The sequence below is a fragment of the Antechinus flavipes genome, chromosome 1, assembly GCF_016432865.1.
Source record: "Antechinus flavipes isolate AdamAnt ecotype Samford, QLD, Australia chromosome 1, AdamAnt_v2, whole genome shotgun sequence".
Classification (NCBI taxonomy): Eukaryota; Metazoa; Chordata; class Mammalia; order Dasyuromorphia; family Dasyuridae; genus Antechinus; species Antechinus flavipes.
In genome coordinates this window covers 21,724,064-21,745,150 of record NC_067398.1, presented here as the reverse complement: position 1 = coordinate 21,745,150, position 21,087 = coordinate 21,724,064, and the positions used below count along the sequence as shown (strand labels likewise).

The window sequence follows — 21,087 nt, the reverse complement described above, 5'->3', positions numbered from 1 at the left end:
ATCATTGTTGTTGAGGATTCTATGATGGTCAATCAGGAGGCATTCCTCAATAGTGCTTGTAAGTAAATGACTGAAAAGCTGTTTCACTTGGAAAAGTGCCATCCAGATACTGATACACTGGGGTTTGACCCACCATCATATTATCTCTTAAGCAACTCTCCATACCATGGCTGTATGATTAGCCTTTTGATAAAGTCAGATTAAAGATAGCCATGAGTTTGATTTTCATTTAAGGTCCTCAAGTTCCTAGCCATGTGGACTTAGATAGTCTTGACTGTGGCTTGAGTGTTTTAGGAAACGTACAACTTATTCTTACTAGATCCAGTGCTTCTGGGGCCAACTCCCCATTTCCAGAGCAGCTATCTCTATTATAAGCATGCATGCAAATAAAATCAATTGGATCCTCCTAAGTATGATTGGGTTTTCCCACCTAACAGTTTACAGAACTATCTTAACTCTTCGTTTTCCCATTAAGGCAAAAATCCTATTGTGTTTCAAAGAATGAGCACAGTCCAAGATTCATCGAACAAAATAAGCTTCTCTTGGCCATGATTGAGAATATCAGTCTCATTTACTGAGATGCAAGTATACATTCACACACATGTGTGTATCTGCACAATGTCTGCTTTCATGCCTAGAAAAGACAGACCGTAATTACAGATTCATTGCTAACCTCAAATGTGAGAGTTCCAATAACCAACTCCAAGTTCCCAACTTTTGCCAACCCAGTGTTTTCATCTTAAAATAAGACCAAGAACCTTTAAATGACAGGGAAAAAGATCAGATCTCATTTGGAAGGGGGTATGTTAATTAAGAGATTTATCATGAAAAGTTTGGCAAGAAAAGAAGGAGAATGCTAACTTGGTAGGTAGTTTTTATTAGATTGCTTCACCATGAATATGGATCAGTACTTTACTTTTGAGCACTCGTTTCAAAATTACACACCTGAAAAATGGCAACAAGTGAGATTAAGGAAATGTTCATTTCATTCAACAACATCCCACTGGGGGTGATGTCATGGTCAAGAAGCATTAATGTAAAAGAATTAAAGGTTTTCAATAATGCGGTTATGTAAAATATTGCTACCTCTATTTTTTTTTTAAAAGACAGCCCTGATTTCTACCGTGTTGCTGATTCAGATCATTACGGTGAATATAACAAACATTATGATCCACATGGCTGCCGTAAAAACCAGAAAGCAATGTTAGCCTTTATTTGGATATAATTGTGAATTCTGAAGTGACGTCCATAACCTGCTGCCTATGTCCCATGTGATTTTGCACACTTTGCCAATGGTAAGTGAAGGACATATAAAGCAGCTATCGTGCCTCCAAGCTATCCCAGTGGAAATCTGAGCCACCACAAATGGCATCACTTAATGCCCAGGAGGCAGTTACACTTTGTTCATATACATGGCTACCAATCCCCTGCTAAAGTCTGAAAAAAACAAAACGGAACAACACAACAACAACAGTGTTCATCCACTCTACTGAACTACGAAAGGCATACAATATTGACCAAAGTGATTGGAAGAGTAAGGGAAGGGGGCTGGGGACAAGTACAGCGCTGTTCATTAAAAAAGAATGGGACTGCTTCAGCATTCACAAATCAACGACTCAAGGCTCACTGTCATTAACAAAAACCATCACTGCATGGAACTAAAAGTAGCAATATGTCGCCATGGAATGTCAGACCAGGGGTCGCTTTTGTAGTAAGATATTATAGGCAGTAACACTGATCAGATAGTGCAAACGAGATAAAATTGTGTTTCACTGTGTAAAATAAACAGAGGTGCAAATGCTCAGTAGGATACCATTAAGACATAAAATGGCAAAAAATAAATATCAAAACTTTTTATCAGTGTAAAAAAGTAACTGGGTTATTGTATAACCTAGAGTCTGGCAAAAAAGGCCTCAAAAAAGTTCTTTCAGTCTTCCTTCATTCTACAAATCAAGTGCCTCTTCAGGATTCCAATTACACTAGAGACTCCATGCTCTCGGCAGGGTCTGATTCGTCGGCAATCAGCACGGCGCCATTTTTGTCCACTGTCATGGGACCATTTCCATTTTCTTTAGTGCTGACCAGGCTGAGCATTGCTTTGTAGACAAACTGGTACTGTTCCTAGAAAACGAAAGAAGAGAATATAATTTTGATTAATGCTGAGCCAAAAAAAGTGACTGAAGTCATATTATCTCATGTAAGACATGAATACTAGTCAATCAATAAATATTAAGTGTCTACTATGTGCTAGGTTTCAACAGTCTCAGCAATATATTTCTTAAGTAACATTTATCTTCTAGGGAGTTTGTTTGTATGTGTGTGGGGAGACTAGAATAGAGACAATCCCTTATTTATGTAGATTGGTAACTTTGAAGAATTGTGGATGAAGGGATGTCCACTATCACCCAAAAGAAGTCAGGACTTAGGGATGCCTCATATAAAGCAATAACTCAATCAGAAAGTATTTATTAAGCACCTACACAGTACTAGGGATAAAAAAAAGACAAAAATTAAGTATACCTAATCACTTGAGAAGTTTATTGGAGTAAGAGTATTCACTGTATTATATTATAGCTCTTGTTCTGGATATTAAAACGAATCTCTAGAATTTATATAGCACTTCAAGATTTATAAAATGTTTTGCAGATATCCCACTTCATCCTTATAACAACCCTGGGAGGTAGGTGCTATTATTATCATAGCTATTTTACAAATAAGGAAGTTGAGAATGAGGGAGAGGAAGTGATTTGCTCAGATTCATACATTAAATATGTATCTGAGGCTAGATCTGAATACAGAACTTTAATCACTATGTCTCTTAGGTTCAATTCAATTCAATAAACATTTATTAAGTGATTAATATTATTTATTTATTAATCAATCAATTAAGTGCCTGACAGGGCATCTAGGTGACACAATGAACACCGGGCCTGGAGTCAGGAAGAGTTCAAATCTGGTCTCAGATGCTTGCTGGACAAATCACTCAATCCTATTTGCCTGTTTCCTCATCTGTAAAAATGAGCTAGAGAAGGAAATAGCAAACCATAGATGAAGAACTAAGGCAAATAGGGATTGAGTGATTTACCCAGGTTCATATAGCTTGTAAACATTTGAACCTGAATTTGAATTCAAATCTTCCTGACTCCAGGCCCAGTGTTCTACTTTAGCTGCCACGTTGCTAAATAGGCATGTAGTAAATTCTCATTTAATTTAATTATATATACCCTCTATCAGTTTCTGAATTGTGAGGATTCAATTTCTGATACTGGAATATAGCTTTGTTTCAGAGTAAAAAATTATTGATGAATAGCTACAAATTTGTATTATTAATATTAACAATATTATTAACAAATGTAAGTATTCGTTGGAAATGGACAACAAACAAAAGTGTTATGCAAATTAAGCTTTCAAGCAAAAAAACTTGATAAATAATTGTTAATCGATCTACTGACAAGCATATATTGAACATATATTATGTGCAGGTTTAGGTCATACAAAGAAAAAATGAAATGAAGCTTGCTGTCATGGAAGTAACATTTTATTGGTAGAGCCAGAATTTGCAAAAATGAGCATATCTGTATAGATTATATCCAAAATAAGTACAAAGTCTTTTGGAAAAGGATCTGGGAGGTTAATGTTGAAGTGATGTTGGAGCTGAGTCTTGAAAACAATGTTGTTCAGTTGTTTTTCTGTTATGTGCAACTCTCTATGAACCATTTGGGATTTTCTTGGCAGAAATACTGGAATCATTTGCTATTTCTTTCTCTAATTCATATTAAAAAAGAGGAAACTGAGATAAACAGGGGTAAGGGATTTACCCAGGGTCACACAGTGTCTGAGGCTGGATTTGAAATCATTAAGATGAATCTTCTTGACCCCAAACCCAGTGGTCTCTCCACTGTACTACCTAGCTGCCCCCTGAAGACAATAGGGAATTCTTAGAAACAGAATAATTGAGGAGAGAGTTCTTTCTGAGAATTGTGCATGGAAAAATTAAACAAAGGCATCAAGAGATAGGAGATGGAGTATTGTGTGTGAGGAACAGTAAGGAGGTCGATATGGCGATAACAAAGAACTTAGGAAGGGAATGAATGTGAGAAAACAGGTTTTGGCTAGGCAACGAAGGGCTTTATAATCCAAACAGAAGAATTCATAATTTATCCTAGAAGAAATAGGGATCCACGGGAATTCCCTGAGTAGGAGTGATGTGGTCAGACCCATTTTAATGAAAAATCACTTAGCAACTACTCTGGGAACGATGTTTCTAGAGTGGCTGAAAAATAGGGTTTCTGGATGGTGGAGATAGCTGCCCAGAACATTTGGATTTTGGCAGAATCAAGACTTTTTCTTTTAAAGCAACAAGCTGAGTTCTGTCCAAAGGCAATGCAGCCAGCTGTAAACAGACATGAACTTGCAGGGATAAGCAATCTTATCAAAGCTCAAAAAACAATTTTACACAGAAATGACTCAACCAAAATCAAGTGATATGAAAGAGGGTCTAGAGTTTTAATTTGCATTATTCGTGCTTGGAAGGTGAGTCATAAATAAGGACATTACTTACAATATCTGTGAAGACTCCAGGCCTCATAAGATTGATCATCTTGGCTACCTGGAAAACATCCACAGCATTTTCATTCTCCAATTGTTGGGACAGTGTGGTAAGAGCACATAGCATTCCTGCTGAAACCGCTCCATACCTGGGGAAGCAGATGACATAGCAGCTTTAGACAAGGTGAGCAACCAGAGACAGTGGAAAGCATTGATCATTCCAGATTATCTAAGGAACTGAGCAGCCTGCCCTGAGACACACCATGGCAAGCCAGGTCATTTTGAGATCTGACTACCCCCAAGAGTCTGTCACTCTGAAAGCACCATAGCAATGACTGGCTTGAACAAATAACGGGGGACTTTCAGAAGTCAGGAATCTGATTCTGTCTTTGTTCCTTGCTATCTGAGGCCATGATTAAGATCCCATTGTCTCTGAGCCAGAGGCTTCTTAGCTGAAAATGGCAATACTAATATCTATTGTCAATGATGTTATTATAGTCATAGGTATTATTAATAATAATCAGTCTGTCTCTGGCTCCCTCTCCTCCCTCTGTCTCTTTCTCTTTTCCCTTCTCTTTACTCTCCTTCCTCTTTCCCTCTGTCTCTTCCTATCTCTCTCCTCCCTCTCCTCTCCTCTCCTCTCTCTCTCTCTCTCCTCTCTCTCTCTCTCTCTCCTCTCTCTCTCTCTCTCTCTCTCTCTCTCTCTCTCTCTCTCTCTCTCCCTTTTCACTTCTCTCCCCCTTTTCACCTCTTTAATACCAGTGACAGATAGGCAATCATCACAGCATCATGAAGAGAATGATGACATTTTTGCCTTAGATGTAAGGCAGAATAAAAACAATTGATGGCAGCTTTATATAGGATAGATTGGGGGGAAGACAGAGCAGAAATTGGAAGACCTGTATGGAGGCTATTTCTAAGAGCTTGGGTAGATGACAATGAAGTCTTATTCTAGGGTGGGAGCAGAGCAGAGGAAGGCATGGGGAGTGGGGACCATTATGAAGGTGGAATTGACTTGAGAACCTGAGAGAATTTGATACACAGAGCATATCTAACCACTGGGCTTCTGAACTAGTAGAATATTTACTCAAGAGGGTAAAGGATCTTATCCTCACCAATGAAAGCTGGATGGGACCTTGGAAGTTATCTAAGACAACATCATTTACAGATAAGGAAACTATGGCTCCAATGGGGAAAGTGGCTACTTCAATCAGAGGCAGTAAGTGGCAGAATTGGGTTTGGAACCTAGGCCCTCTAATTTCAGTGTCCTTGAAAAAAGTTTTCTTTAATTCATATTGGTTTTTTAATATGATCTACATTTCTTTTTCTTTCTTTTTTTTCTAACAGCAAATATATGACATTTAATCTTCCATTTCTTTTCTTTTTTTAATTAAAGCTTTTTATTTATAAAGCATATGCAGGAGTAATTTTTCCAACACTGACCCTTGCAAAAACTTTTGTTTCAAATTTTCCCCTCCTTCCCCACCCCCTCCCCTAGCTGACAGGTAGACCAATACATGTTAAATATGTTAAAAGGCATGTTAAATCCAATATATGTATACATATTTATACAATTATCTTGCTGCACCAGAAAAATTAGATCAAGAAGGAAGAAAAAGAAAAACTGAGTAAGAAAACAAAATACAAGCAAATAACAGAGAGAATGAGAATATTATGTTATGTTCCACACTCTGTTCCCACTGTTCTCTCTCTGTGTCCTACATTTATTTTTTAATGCTCCTCCCCCTGTACCATTTAACAGGGTTTTTTTGTTTGTTTGTTTTGTTTTGACTCCAGCACTGGGCACTGACATTGTGAGAGCAGCGATTTGAGAAGTCAGATTTCATTAGGTAGAAATGGATGTCCAGATGTCACACACAGCTGGGGATGAATAGAATCTAAGATGGGTTTAAGATGCTGTTTCAAGGAATGTATTGTGATAGAAAGTAAGGGGACCCTGAATTCCTGTAGATAGGATGGATGTAAACAGAAAAAAATTAACTTCCAAGTTTTGGTCTATGGGATGTAAGTAGGGAATTCACAAGAATATTTCAATGACAACTATTTTTCCTTAAAAATATCAAATTATATAACAGTAGTTATGAGTGGTGATTTTGGAGAATGATAGGCTCAATTTCTTCTGTTTGCACCTCAATTTTCCTCATTTCCTCTATCCCAAAGGATCAGTATTTAATAGCTTCTGTTAGTAGATTTTGAGCCCCCAAATGTTCTATAGGCAGATTAATTTGGGATTGATGGGTTAGAATATTGAGTGGAGTGTGTGTGTGTGTGTGTGTGTGTGTGTGTGTGTGTGTGTGCTAAGCTAGAAGAAAAATAGCTATGTGATTTAGTCCTTAGGATTATCTACTAAATCATAGATTTACATCTTTTAAAAAAAGAATTTTAGACTAGATGACCTCTAAGGTCTATTCTAGCCATCAAAAGCTATGATAATTTTCCTAGTGAAGGAAATATTTAACCAATGGTTAGCCCAGTGGTTGCCTGTATTCTGTACACAACAATCTCCATTCTGTTATTAATGGACTAAGACTTAATATCTTATTGGTGGAGAGATTTCCTATACCAGGAAGGTACTGAGCAAACCAAAGCTCTTTTGCATATTCAGAGGAAATTTTGGGGAAAAAAATAACTGTGCCTGGGGGAATAAGAGATTTAGAGATGACAAGAAAAAAGATTAACTTTTAAGACTCTGCAAGGAAATGAAGGAAATTCTCTTGAACCAACATGGGAAATGACATTCTAGGAGAGTGGAAAGAGTACTGGTCTCAGAGGTAAAAGACCTAATTCCAAATCCTGGCTTTGATACAATGACTTTTAAACCAAAGCACTTAACCTTTCTGGGTCTAGTCCCTTGTGTATAAAATGAGGGGATTGGCTTAGAAAATCTCTAAGGTACCTTTTAGTTTTCAATCCTGTGATCTTGTGAATGCAAGACTGGAGGTGAGTGGAAGGACTCTTAATGTGAACTTTAAGGAAAACACATACTTGGGATATATTCCTAGCTGGATAAAGCTCTGAAGCAAGAACAGAACATCAGCAGCCAGTACAAATGAAATGCATTTATTACCTTAAGCTATGGGCTATACTTTCACAGCCCTAACAGAGCCCAAGTATATAATAGGTACTTAGGATGTCTTTGTTGACTGAAAGAAATGAGCCTACCATTATTTTCTATTGAGGAGATGGATGGTTGGTGTTTGTCCAGGATGAATGAGTAATATTCTTTTTATAAGGAGCTATCCTTAGTGACTCTGCTCAATGTATTATGAAGAGAAAAATTTTTTTTTGGGGGGAGAAACCTAAAATGATTGATTACTATCCTCAATGAATATTAGTCATATAATGGGTGACACTCAGAATACCATGAGGAACTTCAGTTGTACTTTTTTAATTGGCCATAATGATGTGGATTCAGCTACTGAGAAAGGCAGTCTGATGTCCTGAAAATAATGTTTATTTCAGAGTAAGCCAATTGAAAAAAAAAGAATATCTCTGAGCTATAAGATTAAATCTTGGCACTAAGTATGAATGAGTGTGAGCTTTAGTGTCTGGGACAGAGTATCCCATGCATGGAAGTCAAAGCTCATTAAATGGAGTATAACAGAAATTCTGGTTCTAAAAATTGGCCCCTTAAATGTTAAGAATTTAATAAAAGCTACTATTTTATGAAAAATCTTGAAGAGCTTTGACTAATGTTCCAAAGTAATCATTTCACAGAAGTACAACAGAAGTTCACTGTCTTAACAGCTCCAATATAGCATGATAGTTAGGGAAGAAGAGAAATGGACTGAAGCCAATGGAAGCCTCTGGTTTTCACCTAAAACCATTTTAGAACTAAGAGTGGTCTGTATTAATAAAGCTTCAGAAGATCAGGGAATATTTCACTTTCTTTTCTTTGGATCCCAGATGCCTGCCGCAATGTTGAGCACATTTTGTTGGCGTCCAGTCACATCTAACTCTTTGTGACTCCATTTGGGGTTATCTTGGCAAAAATACTAAACTGGTTTGCCATTTCCTTCTCCAGCTCATTTTACAGATGAGGAAACTGAGGCAAACAGGGTAAAGTGAATTGCCCAGGGTCACACAGCTTAGTAAGAGTCTAAAGATAGATTTGAACTCAGGAAGATGAATCTTTCTGACTCCAGATTTGACACTCTATCCATTGGACTACCTAAATTCATTAATCTTTTTATTTTTATAAACATCTTCATTTTTTGAATATGTCTCTCCTACCTCCTCAACTCTTATAACAAAGCCAACTCTTTTAACTAAAAATAAGGAGAATGAGGGAGAAGAAAAAAAAAAGCAGATTATCAAAATCATCTAATAGGACGTTAGCTATGAAAGTGTGTTTGATATTCTTCACTGAGTCCCCTCTCTACTTCTGAAAAGAAGGGAAGGAAATTGATGAAGCTGATAATGATTATTACTACTAGGTTGGTGAAAAACTTGGTACACCAGAGATAGAACTGTGGGAACTGAGTGTGGATCATAACATAGTATTTTCACTCTTTTTGTTGTTGTTTGCTTGCATTTTATTTTGTTTTTCACTTTTTTCCTTTCTGATCTGATTTTTCTTGTGCAGCATGATAATTGTAGAAATATGTATAGAAAAACTGCATATGTTTAATATATATTGGATTACTTGCCATCTAGGGGAGGAAGTGAGGAGAGAGGGAAAAAAAATTTGGAATACAAAGTTTTGCAAGGGTGAATGTTGAAAATTATCCATACATATATTTTGAAAGTGAAAAGCTTTAATTAAAAAACAAAAAACAAAAACAAAAAAACTTGGTGCAGAGGGAGGAGCTCTATCAGAGGAAAACATTAGAGTTGTTTGGACTTCAGTGATAATCTTATGGTATCAGGAGTTTTGGTATGAGAGACAAAAAGTCATTCTGTCTGAGCTCTCCTTCACCCTGAAGCTCCCCATGCTTACTGCTGCCACTATCCAAGGAAACAGGGCAATGAGCATATATGTGATGATAACCCCAAGTCATCAAGAATTGAATTAATAGCCTTTTAATGAATGAAGCTGGGAAGGGTCAGTCAGTTGATTCTAGGAATAGTTCCATTAGAAACATTCAAATGAAAGCTGATGCGCTGGAGACAAATTATCTGGACAATTTACCTATTTGGACTTGGCACTCTGCAGTAAGTGAGGTGATATTGTATTTTAGTGGTCCCTCACAGATGAAATTTTTCCCCCTTTCTTAGAGATCTGTTCTTAAATATCTCACAATAAAAATAACTTATTTCCTAGGACTGTCATTTAAAAATCCACTGTTAGGGCACATTTGAGGTTTCAGTCCTTCAGGAATGAAAAGCTGAAGCTTTCACATTGGGGTCATTTTCAGTTTCAGCTACATTTGTTTGACATCCAGAGGTGTCACCTTTAAGCATCTGGTGTAGACTTCCCTACCACCAACAAACTTGCCTGAAAGCCATATGTGTGTGAGTATTTCTAGTTAAGCACTTTCAGAGGTCTAACAGTGCCATGAAACATGAGGGGAGTTGTGTTCCATCAGCTTAAAATGCCTCCAGGTTGCTCCACTGTAACAGAACTGTGAGCATGAGATTTCAAGGGCAGAAATGATAGAACTTTCCTGGAATCAATATAGCTCATGAAAACCCAGGAGGTATATATGGGGGAGAGTCAGGTCAGAGGAAAAACTTAAGTAAAAGACCCAAAAAGGGAAATCATTGGACACCATGAAGTTTTGTAGATATTAAGCAGCACCTCTGTTTTTTTTTGTTCTTTTTTTTTTTTTTTTTTGGACCAAAGTATAATCAGATACTTCAGGCTCCATGATGGAATGTTTGTCCTGACTTATGTGAAGAAGCTGTCTACAGGGATAAAAATAACTGTGTGGTTTTTCCTATTGCCATTGCTTTTTGTTCAGTGTAGACAGAATCACAATGAGATTGCTAAAAGTAGGGGACTGTTTTGTTGTTGCTGTTGTTGTTGTTTTTGCATTTGTAGCCTATTCTTTAGCACATACTTAGCACATGGCAGGCATTTAATAATTGCTTATTGTCTGATTGACTGAATTAGCTGACCAAACTTGAAGCCAGAGAAGATGTGAAAAATGTGCCTTTTTCCTCTCTTTGCAGAGATGGCTCATGAGAAGTGTGGAATACCCACTGTAGTTGGGTTTACGAAATTGCTTTTCTTTTTTTTTTTTTTCTTCTTTAATTTTTTTAACCTCTTTGGTAAAGAAAGAAAGGAAGGATATATTTAGAAATAAAAGCAAGAGCTATAGATAGAAATAAGGTTAATTTTATCTAACTAACAGCCAGTGAGGTGGGATTTCCTGTAATAGAAGGATTTGGAATGCTGATAGCTACTCTAACATGAAAGGGTGGTAGACTTAATTAATAACACACTTTAATGACTGGAAAACCCAAGCAAAATCAATACTGTATTATTCAGTAAGGGATTGTTCTATATTATGTAACTGAAGTAGCTTATATTAGTGAGGTTCATATATAACTCGTAGAACTAGTCAATCATTGGGTTTGATTCTTTTGAAGTTAGCTGAAATATGTACTATGGATGGTGTGAATGTATCCCAAGTTATCCCACCTCAAGCAGACCAACATTTAAGACCACAAGGAAAGAGATACAATCACAGAAGATACATCCCAGAAGGACACAATATAGCCAGAGATCGACACCAGATGAACATCTAAGATGATAATGATAGAGAATTTAAGCCAAAAGAAATGATATTGAGCCAGAACAAGACAGGAGGTTGATTTTGTCCCAGTAAAATCTTGATAAGAGAAAATCATTCAAAAAAGTATTTTTGAACAAAATCTCTGGGAACATATGTTCCAAAGAATCCAGAGAAATGGTACTTCCAAGGAGTTCATGACACATACTAAAAACCACACAGAAATTTCTCTACTTTTCCATGATGCTCCCTCTCCTCCAGTCTGATCAAGAACTTATCCCTTCATAACCTTTCAGGTTCTGAGACTTGGTGAGCAATCCATGAGCAAAATATGAAAGAGCTTATATTCATGGTTAAAAATCATTTTTTCCATTTTCTGACTTGATTTTTCTATGACTCTATGAGGTAGGTAGCATTTTACAGATGAGGAAACTGTGGCTTTGGATGCTCAAGGGCATTTTCCATGATTGTATAACTAGTTAAGCTGAGATTCAAATTGGGGTAAACATTGATGTTTTCTACTCCATACTGCCTCTCTTAATAACTTATGATAGTAACAAGTCCAGTTGACCAGAGATTTATAATGAACAAACATAATGAGTAATTGAAGTCAATAGGAGCACGGAGATTCAATTGTGCTTTCCAAGTACTCATAAAGTTAATGGAATGAAAGTAGAATAAAACAATCATAATTATGCTTTATTATCTAAATATCAGTGAGATACACAGACCACTGGACCCAGGGTCAAAAAATGGTTCTGTAGGACTGCTTCCACCATGAAGGACAATGAGTTATATTTAAGCACCATAAGGTTTATGTGACTCTGCCCCTTTTTTTCTCATTATATTCTGAATCTGAGATTGGCAACTTGGCTTGTCCTTGGAAACGAAGTCACCAGGCAACTGTTGGAAAGGTCATGAGCAATCTGTTGCAAATTTTTTTTTTTTGGTTATTTGTTTGTTTCCTAGTTATTCATACATTAAGAAGAGTACGGACAAGTCAGAAGATCTGAGTTGAAATCCACTTCTGTTTATTATTTGTGTGACCTTGTGCCAGTCACCTGAATCCTTAAATATAAAATAAGGAGATTAGATGAGGTCCTGTGATGTTCAACATAAAAAAGACAAAAAGTAAAAATCTCCTGACATATTGTGATGGTAACATAAGGGCCACATAAGCTATACCAATATTAATTAGGCAACAAGAAAATAGAAAAGGTGAGGAGGAGACCGTGAAAAACTGAAAAAAAATTCTTCTAGAAAAGAAAAATCTTGGCAGGAGGAAGAGAAGACATAATGGCTGTCTTCAAGTATGTGAAAGGCTTTCTGTCATCTGAAGGAAGCATTAGGCTTTGTCCTTTGGCCTCAGGAGGCAGAAAGCAATAGAACAAGAGACTGGGCCTATTGGCATAGGAAACTCCTAGATGAGGGGGTCCCCTTACCAATGCAGGTTGGCACCTTCTCTGTGATTCAGAGTCTTTTTCTCCCCTCAGTAATATTTTCTTTTCCAATTACACATAAAGATAGTTTTTGACATTTATTTTTGTAAGATTTTGAGTTCCAAATTTTCTTTTCCTTTCCCCAGATTGAAGCAATCTGATATAGGTTATACATGTGCAGTCATTTAAAATATATTTCCATATTTGTGACTCAGATTAGTGTAGTGATTTGCCCAGAATCACACAGTCTGAATGTATCAGAGTGAGATTTGAACCTAAGGTGCAAGTAGAATGAGGAGAAATATGAGTAAATTGCCAAGAGTCCAGTTTCGGCTTAAAGCTGTCTATAACAATTAGAGTTAACCACAAGCGGAAATTAGTTTTCTCTGGAGGTAGTGGGCTCCCTCTCTTTTTTCTCCCTTGAAGTCTTCAGATATTGGATGACGTAGGTTTAGGTTGGGACTAAATGGCCTCCAACCAATTGAAATTCTGTAATATGTGGAAGCAACAAGTACTTAAAGAAGAGCTCCCTTGTGGCCTTAAACATGGTCTCCATTTCTAAGAGAACTACAATCTTAGTGACATATTGTCTGATGTAAACAATCAGTAACATTCAATGTCGATGTTAATGAAATGTAACTTAACAAGAAAGTCATATCTGTATATGGGCATGTATGTTTGTGAATACAATTAAATCCACAAAAAAGGAGAGAAATGGATTTTCACCTTCCTTCTACTATAGTAGTGACTACTTTATGAGATGCATTCATGTTTTAAATGAAGAAATATACTCACTCATCATGAACAATTGTGGGCCCATCCCTTGTTAAGGCCTCTTCTTTGATGACATTGATAAGTTCAAAAGTACTGCTTATGGGGGCATCTGGATTGGGCCATTTGGGACACTGGAAGTGTCGGACTTCTAGGACGTAGTCATCCTAAAATCAAGATGAACAGATCAAAGCTTATCCATTTAATCCAATGCTCTACAGTTTCAACAGCTTGCTTCGGGAGAGAACAAGAACTCTGGCAAAGGCAAAATGAAGCAAACTCAGGACACTAGTGACTATCTAGGGCTCTAGATCACTGCCATGCCCCAATTCTATCAAGAAAAGTTATAAGAGGAGAGAGCTTCTTGTTGAGATAAAGTCTTTCAGACTTTTCAACAAAATACAAGAGCCCTTCCCTTGCCTCCTTGTTTAACCTCCTATTAATGGGACACAAAAAAGAGGGGTAGAGAATATTCTGCCATAGAAGTAGTAGACTCAGGATACAAAAAGAGATATTTATAGAGAGGGGCCAATGCAGTAATTTGTTTCACTTTTATATCTTATTTATTACAAGGATTTTTCTATTCTTTTTTTTTTTTTTAAAGGAGTTGGAGGGAGGGAGGAGGGAAAGAAAACAGAGTTGGTAATTTATAAAGTTCAAAGTAACAGTCATTTATTTAAAGTAAATAAAAATGGGAGGGTGGCTCATCCCTTAACGGGTTAAAAGAATTCTAAGTGTTCACTTAGTTCTCTGTTTTCTTGTTTGGCCTTGACCTCCTGTAAAGGAACTCCATCCCCAATGCAGATGGGGCATCCACTCTGTGGCCTCAAGTCTCTAAAAGTTAGCCAGGGCACTGGAAGGCCCAGAGACTGGTCACTGACAGTTTGTGGGCCTTGCTGCCCAGGCTCTCAATCACACAGACCTAAAGAAATCCTTGACTTTTGCTTTCCTAAACCTGATGTTTCCAACAGCAGAGAGAACAGGAAGAAGCTCCAGTCAACTGTTTGTGTAACTAGGCTAACCATTCTGTTTATTATTTGTGTGACCTTGTGCCAGTCACCTGAATCCTTAAATATAAAATAAGGAGATTAGATGAGGTCCTGTGATGTTCAACATAAAAAAGACAAAAAGTAAAAATCTCCTGACATATTGTGATGGTAACATAAGGGCCACATAAGCTATACCAATATTAATTAGGCAACAAGAAAATAGAAAAGGTGAGGAGGAGACCGTGAAGAACTGAAAAAAATTCTTCTAGAAAAGAAAAATCTTGGCAGGAGGAAGAGAAGACATAATGGCTGTCTTCAAGTATGTGAAAGGCTTTCTGTCATCTGGAGGAAGCATTAGGCTTTGTCCTTTGGCCTCAGGAGGCAGAAAGCAATAGAACAAGAGACTGGGCCTATTGGCATAGGAAACTCCTAGATGAGGGGGTCCCCTTACCAATGCAGGTTGGCACCTTCTCTGTGATTCAGAGTCTTTTTCTCCCCTCAATAATATTTTCTTTTCCAATTGCACATAAAGATAGTTTTTGACATTTATTTTTGTAAGATTTTGAGTTCCAAATTTTCTTTTCCTTTCCCCAGATTGAAGCAATCTGATATAGGTTATACATGTGCAGTCATTTAAAATATATTTCCATATTTGTGACTCAGATTAGTGTAGTGATTTGCCCAGAATCACACAGTCTGAATGTATCAGAGTGAGATTTGAACCTAAGGTGCAAGTAGAATGAGGAGAAATATGAGTAAATTGCCAAGAGTCCAGTTTCGGCTTAAAGCTGTCTATAACAATTAGAGTTAACCACAAGCGGAAATTAGTTTTCTCTGGAGGTAGTGGGCTCCCTCTCTTTTTTCTCCCTTGAAGTCTTCAGATATTGGATGACGTAGGTTTAGGTTGGGACTAAATGGCCTCCAACCAATTGAAATTCTGTAATATGTGGAAGCAACAAGTACTTAAAGAAGAGCTCCCTTGTGGCCTTAAACATGGTCTCCATTTCTAAGAGAACTACAATCTTAGTGACATATTGTCTGATGTAAACAATCAGTAACATTCAATGTCGATGTTAATGAAATGTAACTTAACAAGAAAGTCATATCTGTATATGGGCATGTATGTTTGTGAATACAATTAAATCCACAAAAAAGGAGAGAAATGGATTTTCACCTTCCTTCTACTATAGTAGTGACTACTTTATGAGATGCATTCATGTTTTAAATGAAGAAATATACTCACTCATCATGAACAATTGTGGGCCCATCCCTTGTTAAGGCCTCTTCTTTGATGACATTGATAAGTTCAAAAGTACTGCTTATGGGGGCATCTGGATTGGGCCATTTGGGACACTGGAAGTGTCGGACTTCTAGGACGTAGTCATCCTAAAATCAAGATGAACAGATCAAAGCTTATCCATTTAATCCAATGCTCTACAGTTTCAACAGCTTGCTTCGGGAGAGAACAAGAACTCTGGCAAAGGCAAAATGAAGCAAACTCAGGACACTAGTGACTATCTAGGGCTCTAGATCACTGCCATGCCCCAATTCTATCAAGAAAAGTTATAAGAGGAGAGAGCTTCTTGTTGAGATAAAGTCTTTCAGACTTTTCAACAAAATACAAGAGCCCTTCCCTTGCCTCCTTGTTTAACCTCCTATTAATGGGACACAAAAAAGAGGGGTAGAGAATATTCTGCCATAGAAGTAGTAGCCTCAGGATACAAAAAGAGATATTTATAGAGAGGGGCCAATGCAGTAATTTGTTTCACTTTTATATCTTATTTATTACAAGGATTTTTCTATTCTTTTTTTTTTTTTAAAGGAGTTGGAGGGAGGGAGGAGGGAAAGAAAACAGAGTTGGTAATTTATAAAGTTCAAAGTAACAGTCATTTATTTAAAGTAAATAAAAATGGGAGGGTGGCTCATCCCTTAACGGGTTAAAAGAATTCTAAGTGTTCACTTAGTTCTCTGTTTTCTTGTTTGGCCTTGACCTCCTGTAAAGGAACTCCATCCCCAATGCAGATGGGGCATCCACTCTGTGGCCTCAAGTCTCTAAAAGTTAGCCAGGGCACTGGAAGGCCCAGAGACTGGTCACTGACAGTTTGTGGGCCTTGCTGCCCAGGCTCTCAATCACACAGACCTAAAGAAATCCTTGACTTTTGCTTTCCTAAACCTGATGTTTCCAACAGCAGAGAGAACAGGAAGAAGCTCCAGTCAACTGTTTGTGTAACTAGGCTAACCATTCTCCTTTATGTCTGCTGCACATGATGAGGCTGCACTCAGCTTAGAAAAATATATATAATAAAGATTTCTTTAAAGGTAAGGGAAATTAAAAATAAGCTCGATTAATTCTCCCAAAAAGTGTGCATGGAGACAGGGGGCGGGAAGCCTCCTGATTTTGACAGTTAGTCAATGTGACTTGGAAGGCCAATCTGGGGGCCTGCCAGCAGCCCACTATCTACTGCTCTGGGGGGCTTTACCTGTGTTGCTTCAAGGATAAAGTCATGGATGATGATTTGCTCTTCATTAGAGAGGCACAATCTGTCTTTGCTAATGAGGGTCACTGTAAAGGCCTCACAGTTCATGGATTCTTCCCGACTTGGCCAATACACAAACTCGTCTTCTGCCTAGGGGAACAAAGTGCATTTTACCAGTGAGCCACGAGACATTTGCTTTTTCTTGATCATAACCAATATCATCTGTTTCTCTCTCTCTCTTCCTTCCTCCCTCTCTCCCTTCTTCCCTCCTCCCTTTCTTCTTTCCTTCCTTCCTTCCTTCCTTCCTTCCTCATTCTCTCCCTTTTTCTTTCCCCCTTTCCTTTCTCTTTCCTTCCTTTTTTTCTTTTTTCTTCCTCCCTCCCTTCTTTTTCTTTCTCCTTCCTTTCTTCCTCCTCTCCTCCTCCCTTTCTTTTCTATTTAAATAATCAGTCCAAAATCTGAATTCAATAGACATCTACTATGGTGCCAGACAATAGGAAAGGCATTGGTTTTCAAAGGACAAAATAGTCCCTCTCTTCAAGGAGTTTATTTATTTTGTAGAGGGAGTGGAGAGGATGGAAAAGGTAGAGAGGGAGAGAGTGCTAATAATTGAGGGGATTAGGAAAGGCTTCATGGAGGAGAGGTATCTGGGTTGTATTTTGAAGGAAGCTAAGAATTCTAAGGGGCATCTGGGTGGCACATTGGATAGGTCACAGTGCCTCAAATCAGAAAGATGTGAGTTTAAATCCAGTATCAGACACTTATTAATTGTATGATCCTGGACTAGTCACTCTACTCTGTTTGCCTCAGTTTCCTCATCTGAAGGAAGCATTAGGCTTTGTCCTTTGGCCTCAGGAGGCAGAAAGCAATAGAACAAGAGACTGGGCCTATTGGCATAGGAAACTCCTAGATGAGGGGGTCCCCTTACCAATGCAGGTTGGCACCTTCTCTGTGATTCAGAGTCTTTTTCTCCCCTCAATAATATTTTCTTTTCCAATTGCACATAAAGATAGTTTTTGACATTTATTTTTGTAAGATTTTGAGTTCCAAATTTTCTTTTCCTTTCCCCAGATTGAAGCAATCTGATATAGGTTATACATGTGCAGTCATTTAAAATATATTTCCATATTTGTGACTCAGATTAGTGTAGTGATTTGCCCAGAATCACACAGTCTGAATGTATCAGAGTGAGATTTGAACCTAAGGTGCAAGTAGAATGAGGAGAAATATGAGTAAATTGCCAAGAGTCCAGTTTCGGCTTAAAGCTGTCTATAACAATTAGAGTTAACCACAAGCGGAAATTAGTTTTCTCTGGAGGTAGTGGGCTCCCTCTCTTTTTTCTCCCTTGAAGTCTTCAGATATTGGATGACGTAGGTTTAGGTTGGGACTAAATGGCCTCCAACCAATTGAAATTCTGTAATATGTGGAAGCAACAAGTACTTAAAGAAGAGCTCCCTTGTGGCCTTAAACATGGTCTCCATTTCTAAGAGAACTACAATCTTAGTGACATATTGTCTGATGTAAACAATCAGTAACATTCAATGTCGATGTTAATGAAATGTAACTTAACAAGAAAGTCATATCTGTATATGGGCATGTATGTTTGTGAATACAATTAAATCCACAAAAAAGGAGAGAAATGGATTTTCACCTTCCTTCTACTATAGTAGTGACTACTTTATGAGATGCATTCATGTTTTAAATGAAGAAATATACTCACTCATCATGAACAATTGTGGGCCCATCCCTTGTTAAGGCCTCTTCTTTGATGACATTGATAAGTTCAAAAGTACTGCTTATGGGGGCATCTGGATTGGGCCATTTGGGACACTGGAAGTGTCGGACTTCTAGGACGTAGTCATCCTAAAATCAAGATGAACAGATCAAAGCTTATCCATTTAATCCAATGCTCTACAGTTTCAACAGCTTGCTTCGGGAGAGAACAAGAACTCTGGCAAAGGCAAAATGAAGCAAACTCAGGACACTAGTGACTATCTAGGGCTCTAGATCACTGCCATGCCCCAATTCTATCAAGAAAAGTTATAAGAGGAGAGAGCTTCTTGTTGAGATAAAGTCTTTCAGACTTTTCAACAAAATACAAGAGCCCTTCCCTTGCCTCCTTGTTTAACCTCCTATTAATGGGACACAAAAAAGAGGGGTAGAGAATATTCTGCCATAGAAGTAGTAGACTCAGGATACAAAAAGAGATATTTATAGAGAGGGGCCAATGCAGTAATTTGTTTCACTTTTATATCTTATTTATTACAAGGATTTTTCTATTCTTTTTTTTTTTTTAATCCCCAATGTAGGTAGGGGCCAGGCTAGTGATGTCATTGATATAGGACTCTCATAGATGAGGAAACCTGGGCTGCCTTTGTGGACTGGAACCTTAAGTCTGATTAAGTCTCTGGAACAAGGAGAGGTTAAGTGATTTGCCTATAGTCAAACAGCCTACATGGGTTGGAGGCACACATGGAACACAGGTCAATTTTGGTTTAGAGGGCAATGATCTATTCACAATTTTATGCTGCCATTCACTCTCAGTGTAATAAAGAAAAATGACAAATATATAATACACATTGAATTGCTCCAAATCTTACAGATTTGTTTGGAAATTTTCCCAAAACGGCTTGGCTTCTCCCAAAACCCTTTGGGGCTGACATGCATCATGTCCGTAGGAATTCAGGAAGGTAAAAAAAAAAAAAGGCAACAATGTACCCAATCAAGAGAACTTTGCTTCATCCTGCACTTGGGAATTAAAAATGAGCCAGTGGCCCAATAACACTCATCACCCTTTCATGTTTCAATAGCTTATTGCCAAATCCACTTTATTTTTAAAACTCAGCATACGGGCTGAGACAGATCAGAGATTGAGCTTGGTCTGTACAAAGGCAAGAACTGTCATAGAATCAATACTGATTGGCCCAGCAAATGTAATGGGGGATCTTTGGAAGGGCGGTGAATTAGTAAAGTGATCTCTGCCAAGTTATTCTAAATGAATCAGAATACAAGTAATGTCAGGATTTCCTACCTGATCCAGAAGGAATAAGTGAACTAATTGGGATAAAGGCAAGCAAAGGAGTTTGCTGTCTTGGGGATAATTTGCAATAGTGAGCACTCTGTTCTCCCAACCCACAGACTGCCTTCCATGCTGAGAATGTACAGTTTCTTTTAAAATTCAACCCCCATGTCACCTCCCGCAGGAACCATATTCTGATCCACCTCAGTGTGGAACCTAAATTATTCTGTATTTGTATTTGAATGCTTTTTATATCAATAATGACCACTGGTTAAGTACTGACTGTATGCCAGCTCTTAGGGTAAGTTCTGGAGATAAAGTGTAATCATTTCCGCCCTCAAGAAGTTTACATTTTAATCACAGACACAAACTATGCATATAGGAATACATAAAACCCCTAAGCAGATAAAAAGTAGCCAGGGAAGGGAAAGCCATAGTGTCTAGAAAGACCTCATGGACAATGTCACAAAGACTCCAACAGGTGGCACTGAGGAAGGAGAGGGTTTCAGGGACAGAGAACCAACAAGGAATCAGCATGGAGTCTGCAAATAAAGTTCTGTGTGAGCAGAACATGAAGAATATCAGTCTGACCAAAATGCAGAGTTTGTGGCAAGGATGCCTCTTGTCAGGAGGATGGCATCTCTGAGAGTAAAAGGGGCAGTTGGAAGAGCAATGACGTTTGGGACAAAGAGGGCAGATTCTCTGTACCTACAGAAAACTGCTTCTGAAATACCCATTAGACATCTGGTGATGTAGGTTTGGGACACAAGGAAATAACCTTGACTGGATATATAGATCAGCGAGTCTTCTATGTGAAGATGATCATGGAACCCATGGGAGACTTTTGAATTTCCCTTGAAGAAAACATAAGCTCCTTGAGGGAAGGAACACTTGTTTTTGTAATCTAGCATCTAGCATGGTATTTAGTATTTAATAAATGCTTGTTCTGGGGCCAGCTAGATGGTGCAGTAGAGAAAGGAAGGAAGGAAAGGAGGGGGGAGAGAGGTAAGGAAGGAAATAAGGGAGAGAAAGAAGGAAGGAAGAAAGAAAGGAAGGGAAGGAGGGAAGGGAGGAAAGAAGAAAAGGAAAGGAAGGAAGAAGAGAGGGGAAAAGAGAGGGAAGAAGAGAGAGAAAAAGGAAGGGATG

The 21,087-nt window shown here is 38.0% G+C and overlaps 1 protein-coding gene across 3 annotated transcripts in view; it reads right to left on the bottom strand.

Moving 5' to 3' along the window:
- Positions 1–861: 861 nt before the first annotated feature.
- The window catches only part of PTPRG (protein tyrosine phosphatase receptor type G), a 786,314-nt gene continuing 766,088 nt past the window's right edge, over positions 862–21,087 (bottom strand). For 2 of the 3 annotated variants that reach the window (XM_051980013.1, XM_051980032.1), the window contains 4 exons: positions 16,926–17,072; positions 15,689–15,831; positions 4,562–4,697; positions 862–2,121 (listed from right to left, as the gene is read on the bottom strand). In XM_051980013.1, the coding sequence (XP_051835973.1) occupies positions 1,975–2,121; positions 4,562–4,697; positions 15,689–15,831; positions 16,926–17,072 (573 nt within the window). In that variant the 3' untranslated portion in view covers positions 862–1,974. Of the gene's footprint in view, positions 2,122–4,561; positions 4,698–13,480; positions 13,624–15,688; positions 15,832–16,925; positions 17,073–21,087 lie in introns of all 3 variants that reach the window. The other variant, XM_051980023.1, reaches the window with a different exon arrangement.